General features: G+C 45.0%; 1 protein-coding gene across 1 annotated transcript in view; it reads left to right on the forward strand.

Annotated features, from left to right (window-relative positions):
- The window catches only part of LOC121276079 (isocitrate dehydrogenase [NAD] subunit beta, mitochondrial-like), a 36,709-nt gene extending 24,991 nt beyond the window's left edge, over window positions 1–11,718 (forward strand). Inside the window, exons 6-9 of the mRNA XM_041184020.1 lie at window positions 1,320–1,414; window positions 2,589–2,649; window positions 3,575–4,277; window positions 11,488–11,718. Coding sequence (XP_041039954.1) covers window positions 1,320–1,414; window positions 2,589–2,649; window positions 3,575–3,664 — 246 coding nt within the window. The 3' untranslated portion in view covers window positions 3,665–4,277; window positions 11,488–11,718. The remainder of the gene's footprint in view (window positions 1–1,319; window positions 1,415–2,588; window positions 2,650–3,574; window positions 4,278–11,487) is intronic.
- Window positions 11,719–14,331: the final 2,613 nt, after the last annotated feature.

Genomic DNA, 14,331 nt, shown 5'->3' on the forward strand with positions numbered 1-14,331 from the left:
TCACACTCTGGGACAGTGGGTCAAATAGGAACGTAGGGAATATGAGCAGAAATAGGCCATTCAGCCCATCGAGGCTGCTCCACCATTCAAACAGATCATGGCTGACCATCTATCTCTTACACCATTTTTTTCACTATCCCCATATCTTTTGATGTTATATCCCAGTATGTTACCCCCATTTCCATGTGAGAGTATATTACAGTTATATCCCAGTATATTACCCCCATTTCCATGTGATGATATATTACAGTTATATCCCAGTATATTACCCCCATTTCCATGTGAAGGTATATTACAGTTATATCCCAGTTATGCCAGTATATTACCCCCATTTCCATGTGATGGAATATTATAGTTATATCCCAGTTATCCCAGTATATTACCCCCATTCCCATGTGATGGTATATTACAGTTATATCCCAGTTATCCCAGTATATTACCCCCATTCCCATGTGATGGTATATTACAGTTATATCCCAGTATATTACCCCCATTCCCATGTGATGGTATATTACAGTTATATCCCAGTATGTTACCCCCATTCCCATGTGATGGTATATTACAGTTATATCCCAGTATGTTACCCCCATTCCCATGTGATGATATATTACAGTTATATCCCAGTTATTCCAGTATATTACCCCATTCCCATGTGATGATATATTACAGTTATATCCCAGTATATTACCCCCATTCCCATGTGATGGTATATTACAGTTATATCCCAGTATATTACCCCCATTCCCATGTGATAGTATATCCCAGTTATCCCAGTATATTACCCCCATTCCCATGTGATGGTATATTACAGTTATATCCCAGTATATTACCCACAGTCCCATGTGATATATTACAGTTATATCCCAGTATATTACCCACAGTCCCATGTGATGATATATTACAGTTATATCCCAGTATGTTACTCCCATTTCCATGTGATGATATATTACAGTTATATCCCAGTATATTACCCCCATTTCCATGTGATGATATATTACAGTTATATCCCAGTATATTACTCCCATTCCCATGTGATGATATATTACAGTTATATCCCAGTATATTACTCCCATTTCCATGTGATGATATATTACAGTTATCTCCCAGTATATTACCCCCATTTCCATGTGATGATATATTACAGTTATATCCCAGTATATTACCCCCATTCCCACGTGATGGTATATCACAGTTATATCCCAGTATATTACCCCCATTTCCATGTGATGATATATTACAGTTATATCCCAGTATATTACCCACAATCCCAACAGATGGCCCCTGTTCTCCCCTCACTGACTGTTCCTGTTTTGTTTCAGGGAGCTCGCCATCCCTTTTCACAGGCGATGGGCAGGAACATTGCCAATCCCACCGCCATGTTACTGAGCTCTGCCAATATGCTGAAACACCTGAAGTAAGTTGCACTGTTGCTCCATTTTGCTGTTCTATCCTTTGGTAACTTTTCAGCTTCTCAAGTTGAAGGCCAGTGACATCATCCCCCTTTCTCCGCAGCCACTCCCTTGCACGTTTTGTGTTCCCTGGGTGTGGACAACATTGGAGACTGACAGCCCCTTGATTCTAAGGTCAGAAGTGGGGATGTTTGCTGATGATTGCACTGTGTAGTTAGATTTACATTCAGATACTGAAGCAGCCTGTGGCCATATGCAGCAAAACCTGAACAACATTCCGGCTTGGGCTGATATGTGGTGCAAATGTTACTTGCTATTTAAGTGCCAGGTAGCAGCTGTCTTCATGAGAGAATCCAGTCACCTGCCCTTGACACTGAACATCATTATCTTTGCTGAGTCTTATACCAAAGGATGTCCCACAATGATCTATGCTGGGGCCATATCTTTTTACTATGTTATCATTGTACAGCTCCAATAACACTCAAGAAGCTCGATACCATCTTGATTGTCACCCGATCCACTACCTTCAACATACAACAACCCTCCACCACTGACGCACGGTGGTAGCAGTGTGTACCATCGACAAAAGTCACTACAGCAACTCACTGGGCTCCTTCGGCAGCACCTTCCAAACCCGCGACCTCTACCACCTAGCTGCCATCTGTCAGTCCAAATCTTGTTTCTTCATTACGGAGCGGGATTGAGAGTGGAATGTTGTGGGGAACCATCAGTGAGCAGTGATATTCCTGATTTTATGATACTGAAGATGGTTGGGCTGAGGGCACTGCTGTAATGCGCTCTTGCAGTGATGGCCCAGAGCTGAGAACCTTGGCCTCTGTGATAAACAACCTTAATCCTGTGTGTCAGATTTGACTCCTGTCTTTTCCTTTGATCCATTAACCTCAGTAGGGGGTTGAGGGGGCGATTCAAGGCCTGCATTATTTTCTCTCTCTCGCGCTCGCAAGCCCCAACCTCCTGCCCTCTCTTCCTGTCCTTCCTCCCCCACCACCTGCACTGCGCTGCTTTCTCGCTTTGGCCCCCTCACCCTCACCCTCAGTTGCTGTGTGGCTCAGACTGTTGGGGCGTATTTTTTTGTTGATGTTCTCACTGTCCTTGTCAGGCTGAATTATTTACAGTCATGTTCAACATGAATGACACCCAACTCTTATTCTGCTGCAGCTTAGAGTTTCACTCCAACCTGGTCTCCGAGGCTGTGAAGAAGGTCATCAAACTGGGCAAGGTAGGGGGGAGACTGGCCAGAGGGAGGGGCACGGATAACTGGGTGGGAGAGGGACAATGAGGTAGGTTGGGGGGGGTGGTTGTGTGACGGCTGGGGGTGTGTAGAGGTGTGTGGAGAGTTGGTGTGGGAGATTGGGGGGTTGTGTCATGTGTAGGGGATGGGGGTGCTAGTTGTGTGTGGGGGATGGGGGGGTGGTGGTTGTGTGTGGGGGATGGGGGGATTTTGTGGAGGGCTGGGAGTGGAACGTTGGGTTGTGTGGGGAGGAGGTCTGGGTGTTGGTTGAGTTTTTTGGGGGTTGGTAGGGTGGGTTTCGAGAGGGGTGAGGGGGTGTTGGTTCAGTATTTTGGGAGGTTGGTGGGGTGGGTTTTGAGGGGAGGGTTGGGTGGGTTTCGAGAGGGGTGAGGGGTGTTGGTTGAGTTTTTTTGGGGGGTTGGTAAGGTGGGTTTCAAGGGGTGAGGGGGTGTTGGTTGAGTTTTTTGAGGGGTTGGTGGGGTGGGTTTTGAGGGGGGGTTGGGTAGGTTTCGAGAGGGGTGAAGGGTGTTGGTTGAGTTTTTTGAGGGGTTGGTAGGGTGGGTTTCAAGAGGGGTGAGGGGTGTTGGTTGAGCTTTTTGGGGGGGTTGGTGGGGTGGGTTTTGGGGGGTTGGTAGGGTGGGTTTCGAGAGGGGTGAGGGGTGTTGGTTGAGTTTTTTGGGGGGTTGGTGGGGTGGGTTTTGAGGGGGGTTCGGGGTGTTGGTTGAGTTTTTTGGGGTGTTGGGTTGGGTTTTGAGGGGGCTGTGCCCAGTGTATCCATTTTCTCCCCCATGGTTTTTGAATGATTTTATCTTCATTTAGCCACATTGTTTATATGATTTCCGTTTATTTTGTGGTTTCTTTTTCATTTCTCCTTTTGATTTATTTCTCCCTCGCTCCCTCTCCCTGGGAATAGGTTCGGACCCGAGATATGGGCGGTTATTCCACCACCAGTGATTTCCTGAAGAGCATCATCGATAATCTGCACCCTCCTCGTCACCGCTAGTCTGCCTCAGGCCCTGGAACTCACTGGGTTCCCTTTAGAAGCACCTCCTCCTGCCGTGAGTTCGGACTTGATGCTGTCATTGGATCCCTGGGACTGTCGGAGCCCCTCCTCTTTCCCCCCCACCCCCATTCAGAAATCCTTTGGAACGAATGAGTTAAAGAGTTTGTACCTGTGTACTGGCCAGGTGTTGCTTATGGAAAGTAATGTCACCATTTGAATGTGCAGTGGATGGAGTGACCCGAGTGTCTCCCAGTGACCTGGTCCAGTGTTTAGTGTTTAACCCTTTAACCTGCCCCATGCTATGTGCAGCATTCAATGACCAGTTCTCACATAGAGAACAATATCCAGGATCAGCAATGATCACTCCCTCCTACTCTTCATTATTTCTGATTTGTGGATCATCTCTTTTATTTCCCCTTTGTTTCGTTGAAATTGATTTTGAAGATTTTCAGATTGTCTCAGCCCGAGGACGGAGGAACAACGTGTGAATGAATTTGAATCATGATGTAAATAAATGACATTTACAAATCAGATAACTGACACCTCGAGGAAAATTTGAGGTTTTAGCATCTGAATCATTGACACTGGAGTAATCGGGAGCATCGCAAATCAGGTAATCTGCAGGGTGCCAACCTTAGCCCGCTCTCCCATGTCTGTTACATCTGTAAAATGCTGCATTTAGAGCAGTCAATATTAGTCACAAATAAACATTCCAGCACTTTGTCAATGATAGTCTGCATCACTTTGTTTCACTCGATAACCTGAGTACCTCCTGGGTAGTTTGAGAACATGATGAACTTGTGCTTCTACAGTCCCTTTCAAAGCTGCAGGGCATTCCAAAGTGCTTTACAACCAATGAAATACTTGTGGTGTAGTCACTGTAATGTAAGAAAGTCAATGAATGCAGGAGGGAAGTGATCAGCCTTGGCACATTGAGGCCATTTCTATAACAAGGGAAGGGTTGGCCTTGACTGGCATTGAAGTCCTGGTGGAGAGGGTGAATAGAGCGAGGGATGGGGGAATTTAAATGAAGATGGTGGGTGGCTTGGGACTTGAGGGAGAGCAGATTACTAAACCTGAAACAGGTTTCTGAACATAATACTAAACAAATGAAACAAGAGCAAGCAAGCAGTCTGTGAATGTAGAACGTTCAAAACCAAGGTGGAGTTAGAAATACTAGCTATAGAGTCTCATTTATAGCTCTCAGTTGGCTGAGGCATTGCCATGAAGAAAGCAATCAGAGTCGACTTGCCAACCAATCAGCACTCTTCTCCAGTAGTATAAATTGTTGTGATAGTTTGAAATTTGGAGTTGTGTTTGTCCTGATGAGGGTAAGACATAAAGCTTCAGCAACATCTCTCTTTTCAGCAATCTTCAAGTTCTCATTAATAGACAAGGTTTGGCCAGGGCTAGGAACTACACCCTGACTACAATGTTTTTGATGGAGATGTGCCCCAAAATGGGGTAGCTGGCAGTTTTATGGGATGTGGGTGTTGCTGCTTAGGCCAGCATCCTTCATTTATTTATTTAATTTTATTCATTCACGGGATGTGGGCGTCGCTGGCTGGGCCAGCATTTATTGCCCAAACCCCAATTACCCTTGAGAAGGTGGTGGTGAGCTGCCTTCTTGAGCCGCTGCAGTCCATGTGGTGTAGGTACACCCACAGTGCTGTTAGGGAGGGAGTTCCAGGATTTTGACCCAGTGACAGTGAAGGAACGGTGATATATTTCCAAGTCAGGATGGTGAGTGACTTGGAGGGGAGCTTCCAGTTGGCGATGTTCCTATGTATCTGGTGCCCTCGTACTCCCAGATGGTGGTGGTCACGGGTTTGGAAGGTGTTGTCAAAGGAGCCTTGGGGAGTTCCTGCAGTGCATCTTGTAGATGGTACACACACTGCTGCTATTGTGTGTTGGTGGGAGTGAATGTTTGTGGATGTGGTGCCAATCAAGCGGCTGCTTTGTCCTGGATGGTGTCAAACTTCTTGAGTGTTGTGGGAGCTGCACTCATCCAGGCAAGTGGAGAATATTCCATCACACTCCTGACTTGTGCCTTGTAGATGCTGAACAGGCTTTGGGAAATCAAGAGGTGAGTTACTCCCAGTGTTAGTAAAGGATTCTGTCTTTGAGAAAGCGAGGATGGGTTTCTGTTCAGAGAGAATCAAGATGGAGAGAGTTAAGCAGCAAGGGAAATAGTAAAATTGTCAGTGTGAATTACAGGCCATTCAGTGGAGGTGGGATTGAAGGAGAGACCTACAGTCAAATCAGAGAAACAGTCAACAACAATATACTGAATTAAATCTACATTTGGTCTTTGTGATTGTGGGGAATGGTGTAGAGTGTATGATAATGACAGGAGAAAGGGACTGAGCCAGATATTGTGGGACATGTTGGTACTGATGACAGAGAGGGGGCAGACATCAAGGTCCTGTGGGCAGATTTTCAGTAGCTAAGAAGGAAGTTTAAAAAGTAGGACCTCAAAGATAGTAATCTCTGGGTTGCTCCCAGTGCCACATACAAGTGAGAGTAGGAATAGGAAGATGTTGAGGGCCTTGAGGCATTGTGCAAGAAGGAAGACTTCAGGTTCTTGGGGGCATTGGGACGAATTCTGGGGCAGAAAACACTATTTAAAAGAGAATGGTTGCACCTCAACAGGACTGGCACTAATATCCTCACAGGGAGGTTCACTATTCTGGTTGGGGAGGATTTAAACTAAGTTTGCACGAGGGGGTGGGTGGGCACTAGCAAATAGAAGCGGAAAAGAAGAATAGGAATTGGAGATCTCAGAATTGTTGCAACACAAGGTTAGTCGGTCTGCCCTGTCTGTGGCAGCTCCTTGAAGAGGCAATTGACCTAGTGCCACTACCCTGCCTTCTCCCAATGGCCATGCACATCATCTGTATGATAAAGTTTAGGGTGGCTACAGAAAAGGACAAGGAACAGTCCAGACTAAGAATGATTAACTGGGGGAAAGCCAACTTCAATGGAGTGAGAATGGATCTGGACCAGATCAATCGGAAGGTTGGCAGGCAAAACTGTAACCGACCAACGGGCTACCTTTTGAGAAGGATAGTTTTGACGCAGACAAGGAAAGATAGGGCCCACAAGTGGACGTGAAGTGGAAAGATAGGGCCAACAAATCCAGAGCTCCCTGGATGACAAAAGAGGTAAGATAAAGAGGAGAAAGTGTGTTGATGACAGATATCATGTGGGAAATGCAACTGAGAACCAGGCTGAATATTGAAGGTTCAGAGGGGAAGTGAAAAAGCAAAGCGAGAGTATGAAAAGAGACTGGCAGCTAATATAAAAATTGAATCCATCCTTAAATTGCCCTCAAGAAGGTGGTGGAGAGCCTTGGACCGCTGCAGTCCATGTGGTGTAGGTACACCCAGTCTTCTATAGGCATGCAAATAGTAAAAAAGGTGGTAAAAAGAGATTTATGGGGACATGGCTGAGATATATGAATACTTGCATCTGTCTTTACCAAGGAAGAAGATGCTGCGCAGGTCATGGTGAGAGAGGAGATATTTCAGACACTGGAATAGTTCAAAATAGAAGTTGAGGTGTAATTGGATAGGCTGTCTGTACTTAAAGTACCAGGACTGGATGAGATGCATCCATGGAAACGGAGGTAAGCGAGAGTGGAAATTATGGAGGCCATTTTAGATTCGAATGGTGTCAGAGGACTCGCAAATTGCAAATGTCACACCCTTGTTCAAAAATGGCTGCAAAAGTTTCTAGAAACAAAATTAAGTCATTTGGGCAAATGCGGGTTAATGAAGGAAAGCCAGCATGTTGGGACCTTTGCTGTTCCTGATATATATTAATGATCTAGACCTTGGTGTACAGGGGACAATTTGCGGATGTGGTGAAATGTGAAGTGATTCATTTTGGTAGGAAGAAGATGGAGATACAATATAAAATGAAGGGCATAACTCTACATGGGATGCAAATTATCTTTTATTCTTTCATGAGATATGGATGTTGCTGGCTAGGCCAGCATTTATTGCCCTTGAGAAGGTGGTGGTGAGCTGCCTTCTTGAACCGCTGCAGTCCATGTGGTGTAGGTACACCCACAGTGCTGTTAGGGAGGGAGTTCCAGGATTTTGACCCAGCATAAGTCATTGAAGGTGGCAAAACAGTTTGGGCGTGTGGTTAATAAGCATAAAGCATCCTAGGCTTAATGGGAGCGTAGATTATAAAAGCAAGAAAGTTATGTTAAACTTGTATAAAACACTGGATCGGCCTTGACTGGAGCATTGCATCGAGTTCTGGATGATGGACTTTGGGAAGGATGTGAAGGCGTGAGAGGTTGCAGAAAAGATTATGAGAATGGTTCCAGGGTTGAGGAACTTCAGTTACGTAGAAAGATTGGACTGTTTTTCTTGGAGAAAAGAAAGTTGAGATGAGATTTGATAGAGGCGTTCAAAACCATGAGTGTTTTGGACAGAGTGGATAGGGAGAAGCTGTTCCTATTGGTGGAAGGATTGAGAAGAACGCAGATGTAGGGTCATTGGAAGAAGCGATGGCAACATGAAGAAAATCTTTTTCTCTTCAGTGCGTGGTTAGCATCTGGAACACACTGCCTGAGTGTGGTGGAGGCAGGCTTAATTGAGGCATTCAAGAGGGAATTGGATTATTATCTGAAAGGGAAGAAGGTGCAGGGTTAAAGTTACTGGAGAAGGGGAATGGCACTAGGTAAATTGTCCCTATAGGGATGAGGCAGACATGATAGGCTGAATGGCTTCCCTCTGCACTATAACGATTCTGATTCTGTATAGGATCCTGTAAAGGTTTTAGCCAAAGTCCCACTCCCTATGCTGTAAGTCTTTTCACTGAGCAGGTTCTCCCTTCTGTCTATTCAACATCTCAATTCTGTACTTCTGCACTCTCCCCATACCCTTTGATGCCTTTAGAGTTTAGAAATCTAACTATTTCCTTCTTAAATATATTGTGACTTGGCCTCCACAGCCTCTGTGGTAGAGAATTCCACAGGTTCACCACCCTCTGAGTGAAGAGGTTTCTCCTCATCTCATACCTAAATGGGCTACCCCATATCCTGAGACTGTGACCCCTTGTTCTAGACGCCCACCCCCCAGCCAGAGGAAATATCATCCCTGTGTCCAGTCTGTCCAGCCCTGTCAGAATTTTATATGTTTCAATGCACACCCCTTGAATCTTCTAAACTCCAGTGAAAACAGGGCCTAGTCGATTCAATTTCTCCTCGTGACAATTCTGCCATCCCAGGAATCAGTCTAGTTAACCTTCGCTGCACTCCTTCTATGGCAAGTGTGTCCTTTCTTGGGTAAGGAGACCTAAACTGCATACACTACTCCAGGTGTGGTCTCACCAAGGCCCTGTACAGCTGCAGTAAGACATCTTTGGCTCCTGTACTCAAGTCCTCTCACAACGAAGGCCAACATACCATTTACCTTCCTAACTGTTCGCTGCACCAGGTCCCTTTGTACATCAACATTTCCCAATCTATCACCATTCAAATAATACTCTGCCATTCTGTTTTTCCTACTGAAGCAGATAACTTCACCCTTATCTATGTTATACTGCATCTGCCATTTATTTGCCCACTCACTCAACTTGTCTCAATCGCCTTGAAGCCTCCTGACGTGATTTCCCTTTCATAAATCCATGTTGACTTTGTCTAATCCTGTTAATATTTTCTAAGTGTTCAGTTAACACATATTTATAATAAACATGAGCATTTTCCCTACTGGTGATGTTAGGCTAACCCATCTGTAATTCCCTGTTTTCTCCCTCCCTCCTCCCTTTTTTAAATAGTGGGGTTACATTTGCCACACTCTAGTCTGCCGGGACTGTTCCAGAATCTACAGAATTTTGGAAGATGACAACCTACACATCCACTATTTCCATAGCCACCCCCTTTAGTACCCTGGGATGTAGATTATCAGGCCCTGGGGATTTACTGGCTTTCAGTCCCATTGAAACTGGCATTGCTGTGGCACATTACCCAGCCCCATGTTATTGCAGTGTTTTACAGCTTGTGAACTCTTGTGAAGTGTGGTCACTGTTATAATGTGGGAAATACGATGGACAATTTGGGCACAGTCAGCAGTGTGATAGTGACCAGATAATATGAATACTCCATTTGGTCACAACTCCCTGTGTACAAAGACAGATTTAGGATTCGCAAAGCCAAATGCTGAAACCTCATCCAGCATTCACCCCTAACTCGAGAAAGGACATGAAGACATTAGATAGAGTGCAGAAAAGCTTCACAAGGATGATTCCAGTTACTTGGATAGATTGGAGAAGCTGAGATTGTTCTTATAGAAAAGAAGGATAAGAGATTTGATAGGGATGCTCAGAATCATAAGGGGTCATACCTAACACAAAGGAAAGTTGTTGGAGGTCAATTATCTCAGCTCCAGGACATCACTGCAAGAGTTCCTCAGGGTAGTGTCCTCAGCCTAGCCATATGGCCTACCCCTGCTTCTTGTTCATATGTAAGATAATCTAATCACCCCTTGACATTCAATGGCATTACTATTGCTGAATCCCCAACTATCAACATCCTGGGAGTTACCATTGGCCAGAAACTGACCTGGACTAGCCATATAAATACTGTGGCTACAAGAGCAGTTCAGAGGCTAGGAACCCTGCGATGAGTAACTCACCTCCTGACTCCCCAAAGCCTGTTCACCGTCTACAAGACCATCTCTATGTAAGACAAGGGCAGCAGATAGATGGGAACCCCACTCCACCTGTAAGTTCCCCTCCAAGCCACTCACCATCCTGACTTGGAAATATATCGCCGTTCCTTCACTGTCGCTGGGTCAAAATCCTGGAACTGCCTCCCTAACAGCACTGTGGGTGTACCTACACTACATGGACTGCAGCGGCTCAAGAAGGCAGCTCACCCACCACCTTCTCAAGGGCAAATAAATGCTGGCCTATCCAGTGATGCCTACATTACGAATGAATAAAAAAGATAGAAGCAGTAGTAGACTATGGCCCGTTGAGCCTGTGCCACAATCATGGCTGATCTTGGGCTTTAACTTCATTTTTCCACCTCCGAATATCACGGCATTCCAGAAGGACCAAAAATCTGTCTACCCCAGCCTTAAATATATTCAGTGATGGAGCATCCACAACCCTCTGGGGTAGAGAATTCCAAAGATTCACAACCCTTGGAGTGAAGTAATTTCTCCTCATCTCAGTCCTAAATGAGCGGCCTCTTACCCCTGAGACTGTGACCCCCGTCCTTTAGATTCCCCGACCAGTGGAAACAATCTCAGTGTCTTACCTTATCAAGCCCCCTTCAGAATTTTGTGGGTTTCAGTGAAATCGCCTCTCATGCTTCTAAACTCCAAAGAATATGAGCCCAATTTACTTAGCCAGCCTCTTTGAAGTCAGAGTAGATAGGAAGAAACTGTTCCCATTGGTGGAAGGATGTAGAACCTGAGGACACCTATTTAAGGCGATTGACAAAAGAAACAACGGTAGCATGAGGGAAAACACTTTTGTGCATTGAGTGGTTAGGATCTGGAATGCACTGGCTGAGAGTGTGACAAAGGCAGATTGAATCGTGGCTTTCAGAACAGATTTGAATCGTTAGCTTAGGAGGAAAAATTGACAGGGCCGGAGGGAAAAGGCAGACAGACAAAACAGGCCTAATTGTCTAAGCTGTAACCATTCTATGATTCACTGGGTCTTCAGCCCCTTGTTGGCTTGCTGAGAGTTGAGGCTGTACTTCACCAGTCTACCGGTTACTAAGCACACATACCAGCTTTCCCTGCCTGATACCATGATTACCTCCACTATTAAACCCATGTTTATTCCCTTCCCAGGTTCGGACTCCGGATATGGGTGGATACTCAACCTCGGCAGAGTTCACCTCGGCTGTGATCGCTAACCTCAACACCTAAAGTGTTGACACAACCTGGGTTGCTGCAGGAGGATCCTACAAATACTCTTAAAGTGGGGATTAAGCATCCTGTCATTATATGGCATCACCAAGTCCAGCCAATCAGTGTGTACTGTGTTAATGTTAAACGTGAATAAAAGCACAAAGAACCCAATGTGTCCCTGTTGGTTTTAATATACTGACAAACTCAACTTTTCATAAAGATTTCTCAAACAGTAAGGGATGGAGTGCAGGCAATGAAGAGCTTCTCTGGTGTAAGGTGAGCTGAAATCCCTCCCTCACCTCATCTTGTCTGGGTGAATTATTTTTTGAATTGTCTTCATATATTTAAATATGGAACCTATTCACATCTGCTCATTAACACACCCAAAAGACAATATGTTACTGGAGGAGGGAGATATTTAGTAAATGGAGACATTCATTGTTTTATCCCATTACAGCCTTGATTCACTGGTGTGTTTTATTAATAAATAGCATGAAAGCAAGTTATTCTGAACCTTTGTTACAAACTGGGTTTCAATTCATGGGGCACTGGCTCCAGTACTGCGGAAAGAGGGAGCTGGACTGTTGGGCTGGTCTTCACCTGAACAGCACTGGAACCAGAGTTCTGCTGAATCGTATAAGGTAGGGCTGTAGAAATGGGGAGGTCACATGATGGGAGAATTAGAGAATGACCAAGGCTATAACGCAGGTTGGCAATATGGATAATAACCAGGGTGCAAGAGGAAGAGACCGGGCATACAAACACAAGAGTGGACCAGCAAATAGGGTCATAGGGAAAAATGATAGACAATTACAAGCCTCTTACCTGAATGCGTGTTAGTCACAGAATCTCTCAGTGCAGAAGAGGCCCTTTGGCCCATCGAGTCTGCACTGACGTGAGAAACACATGACCTACCCACCTACCTAATCCCATTTACCAGCACTTGGCCCATAACCTTGAATGTTATGACTTTCCATTTACTTTTTAAAGGATGTGAGACAACCCGCCTCCACCACCCTCCCAGGCAGCGCATTCCAGACCGTCACCACCCTCTGGGTAAAAAAGTTTTTCCTCACATCCCCCCTAAACCTCCTGCCCCTCACCTTGAACTTATGCCCCCTTGTGACTGACCCTTCAACTAAGGGGAACAGCTGCTCCCTATCCACCCTGTCCATGCCCATCATAATCTTGTACACCTCGATCAGGTCGCCCCTCAGTCTTCTCTGCTCCAGCGAAAACAACCCAAGTCTATCCAACCTCTCTTCATAACTTAAATGTTTCATCCCAGGCAACATCCTGGTGAATCTCCTCTGCACCCCCTACAGTGCAATCACATCCTTCCTATAATGTGGAGACCAGAACTGCACACAGTTCTCTAGCTGTGGGCTCACCAAGGTTCTATCAACTCCAACATGACCTCCCTCCTTTTGTAATCTATGCCTCGATTGATAAAGGCAAGTGTCCCATATACCTTTTTCACCACCCCACTAACATGCCCCTCTGCCTTCAGAGATCTATGGACACACACGTCAAGGTCCCTTTGTTCCTCAGAACTTCCTAGTGTCATGCCGTTCATTGAATACTTCCTTGTCAAATTACTCCTTCCAAAGTGTATCACCTCACACTTTTCAGGGTTGAATTCCATCTGCCACTTATCTGCCCATTTGACCATCCCATCTATATCTTCGTGTAACTCTTTCGAGTACAAACCCGTTTCCATCTGTTTCAGATGAAGTTACATAGTTTCATAGTTTGCCATTGTGAGATTTGAACTCTTGATCTTGGGGTTACAAACCCAGTACCATAACCATTTGGCTATTTAGGCCAAACATATATCTTCGTGTAACTCTTTTGAGTACAAACTCATTTCCATCTGTTCCTATTCAGATGAAGTTACATAGTTTCATAGTTTGCCATTGTGAGATTTGAACTCTTGATCTTGGGGTTACAAACCCAGTACCATAACCATTTGGCTATTTAGGCCAAACATATATCTTCGTGCAACTCTTTCGAGTACAAACTCATTTCCATCTGTTCCTATTCAGATAAAGTTACATAGTTTCATAGTTTGCCATTGTGAGATTTGGACTCTTGATCTTGGGGTTACAAACCCAGTACCATAGCCATTTGGCTATTTAGGCCAAGCATATATCTTCCTGTAGCCCAAGACACTGAACCTCAATGTTAACCACCTGGCCAATCTTTGTGTCATCCGCAAACTTACTAATCCTACCCCCCACGTATTCATCTATGTCGTTTATATAAATGACAAATAGGGGACCCAGCACAGATCTCTGTGGTACGCCACTGGACACTGGCTTCCAGACACTAAAGCATCCTTCTGTCATCACCCTCTGCCTCCTACAACTAAGCCAATTTTGAGTTCCCCAGTAAGAGATTGAAACTTAACTATTAATGCACTGAATTGTACCCAGTAAGAGTTAAACATATGTTAATAGAGTGAAACTTACCCAGTTACGCACTGAAACTTACGCCGTAAGAGACTGAAATTTACCCAGTGACAAATAATAGGGGACCCAGCATAGATCCCTGTGGTACGCCACTGGACACTGGCTTCCAGTCACTAAAGCATCTTTGTCATCACCCTCTGCCTCCTACATTCTTTTCTCCAGCAAGCAGTGAAGGCTGGGTCATCGAATGTTTTCAAAGCTGAGCTACATAGATTTCTGATCGACAAGAGTCAAGGGTTACTGGCAATATAGCAAAATAGAATTGAGCCCACAATCAGAATTTATTTTTTCATGAGATGTGGGTGTCACTGCA

This window comes from Carcharodon carcharias, chromosome 1 (assembly GCF_017639515.1).
Source record: "Carcharodon carcharias isolate sCarCar2 chromosome 1, sCarCar2.pri, whole genome shotgun sequence".
NCBI classification, from domain to species: domain Eukaryota; kingdom Metazoa; phylum Chordata; class Chondrichthyes; order Lamniformes; family Lamnidae; genus Carcharodon; species Carcharodon carcharias.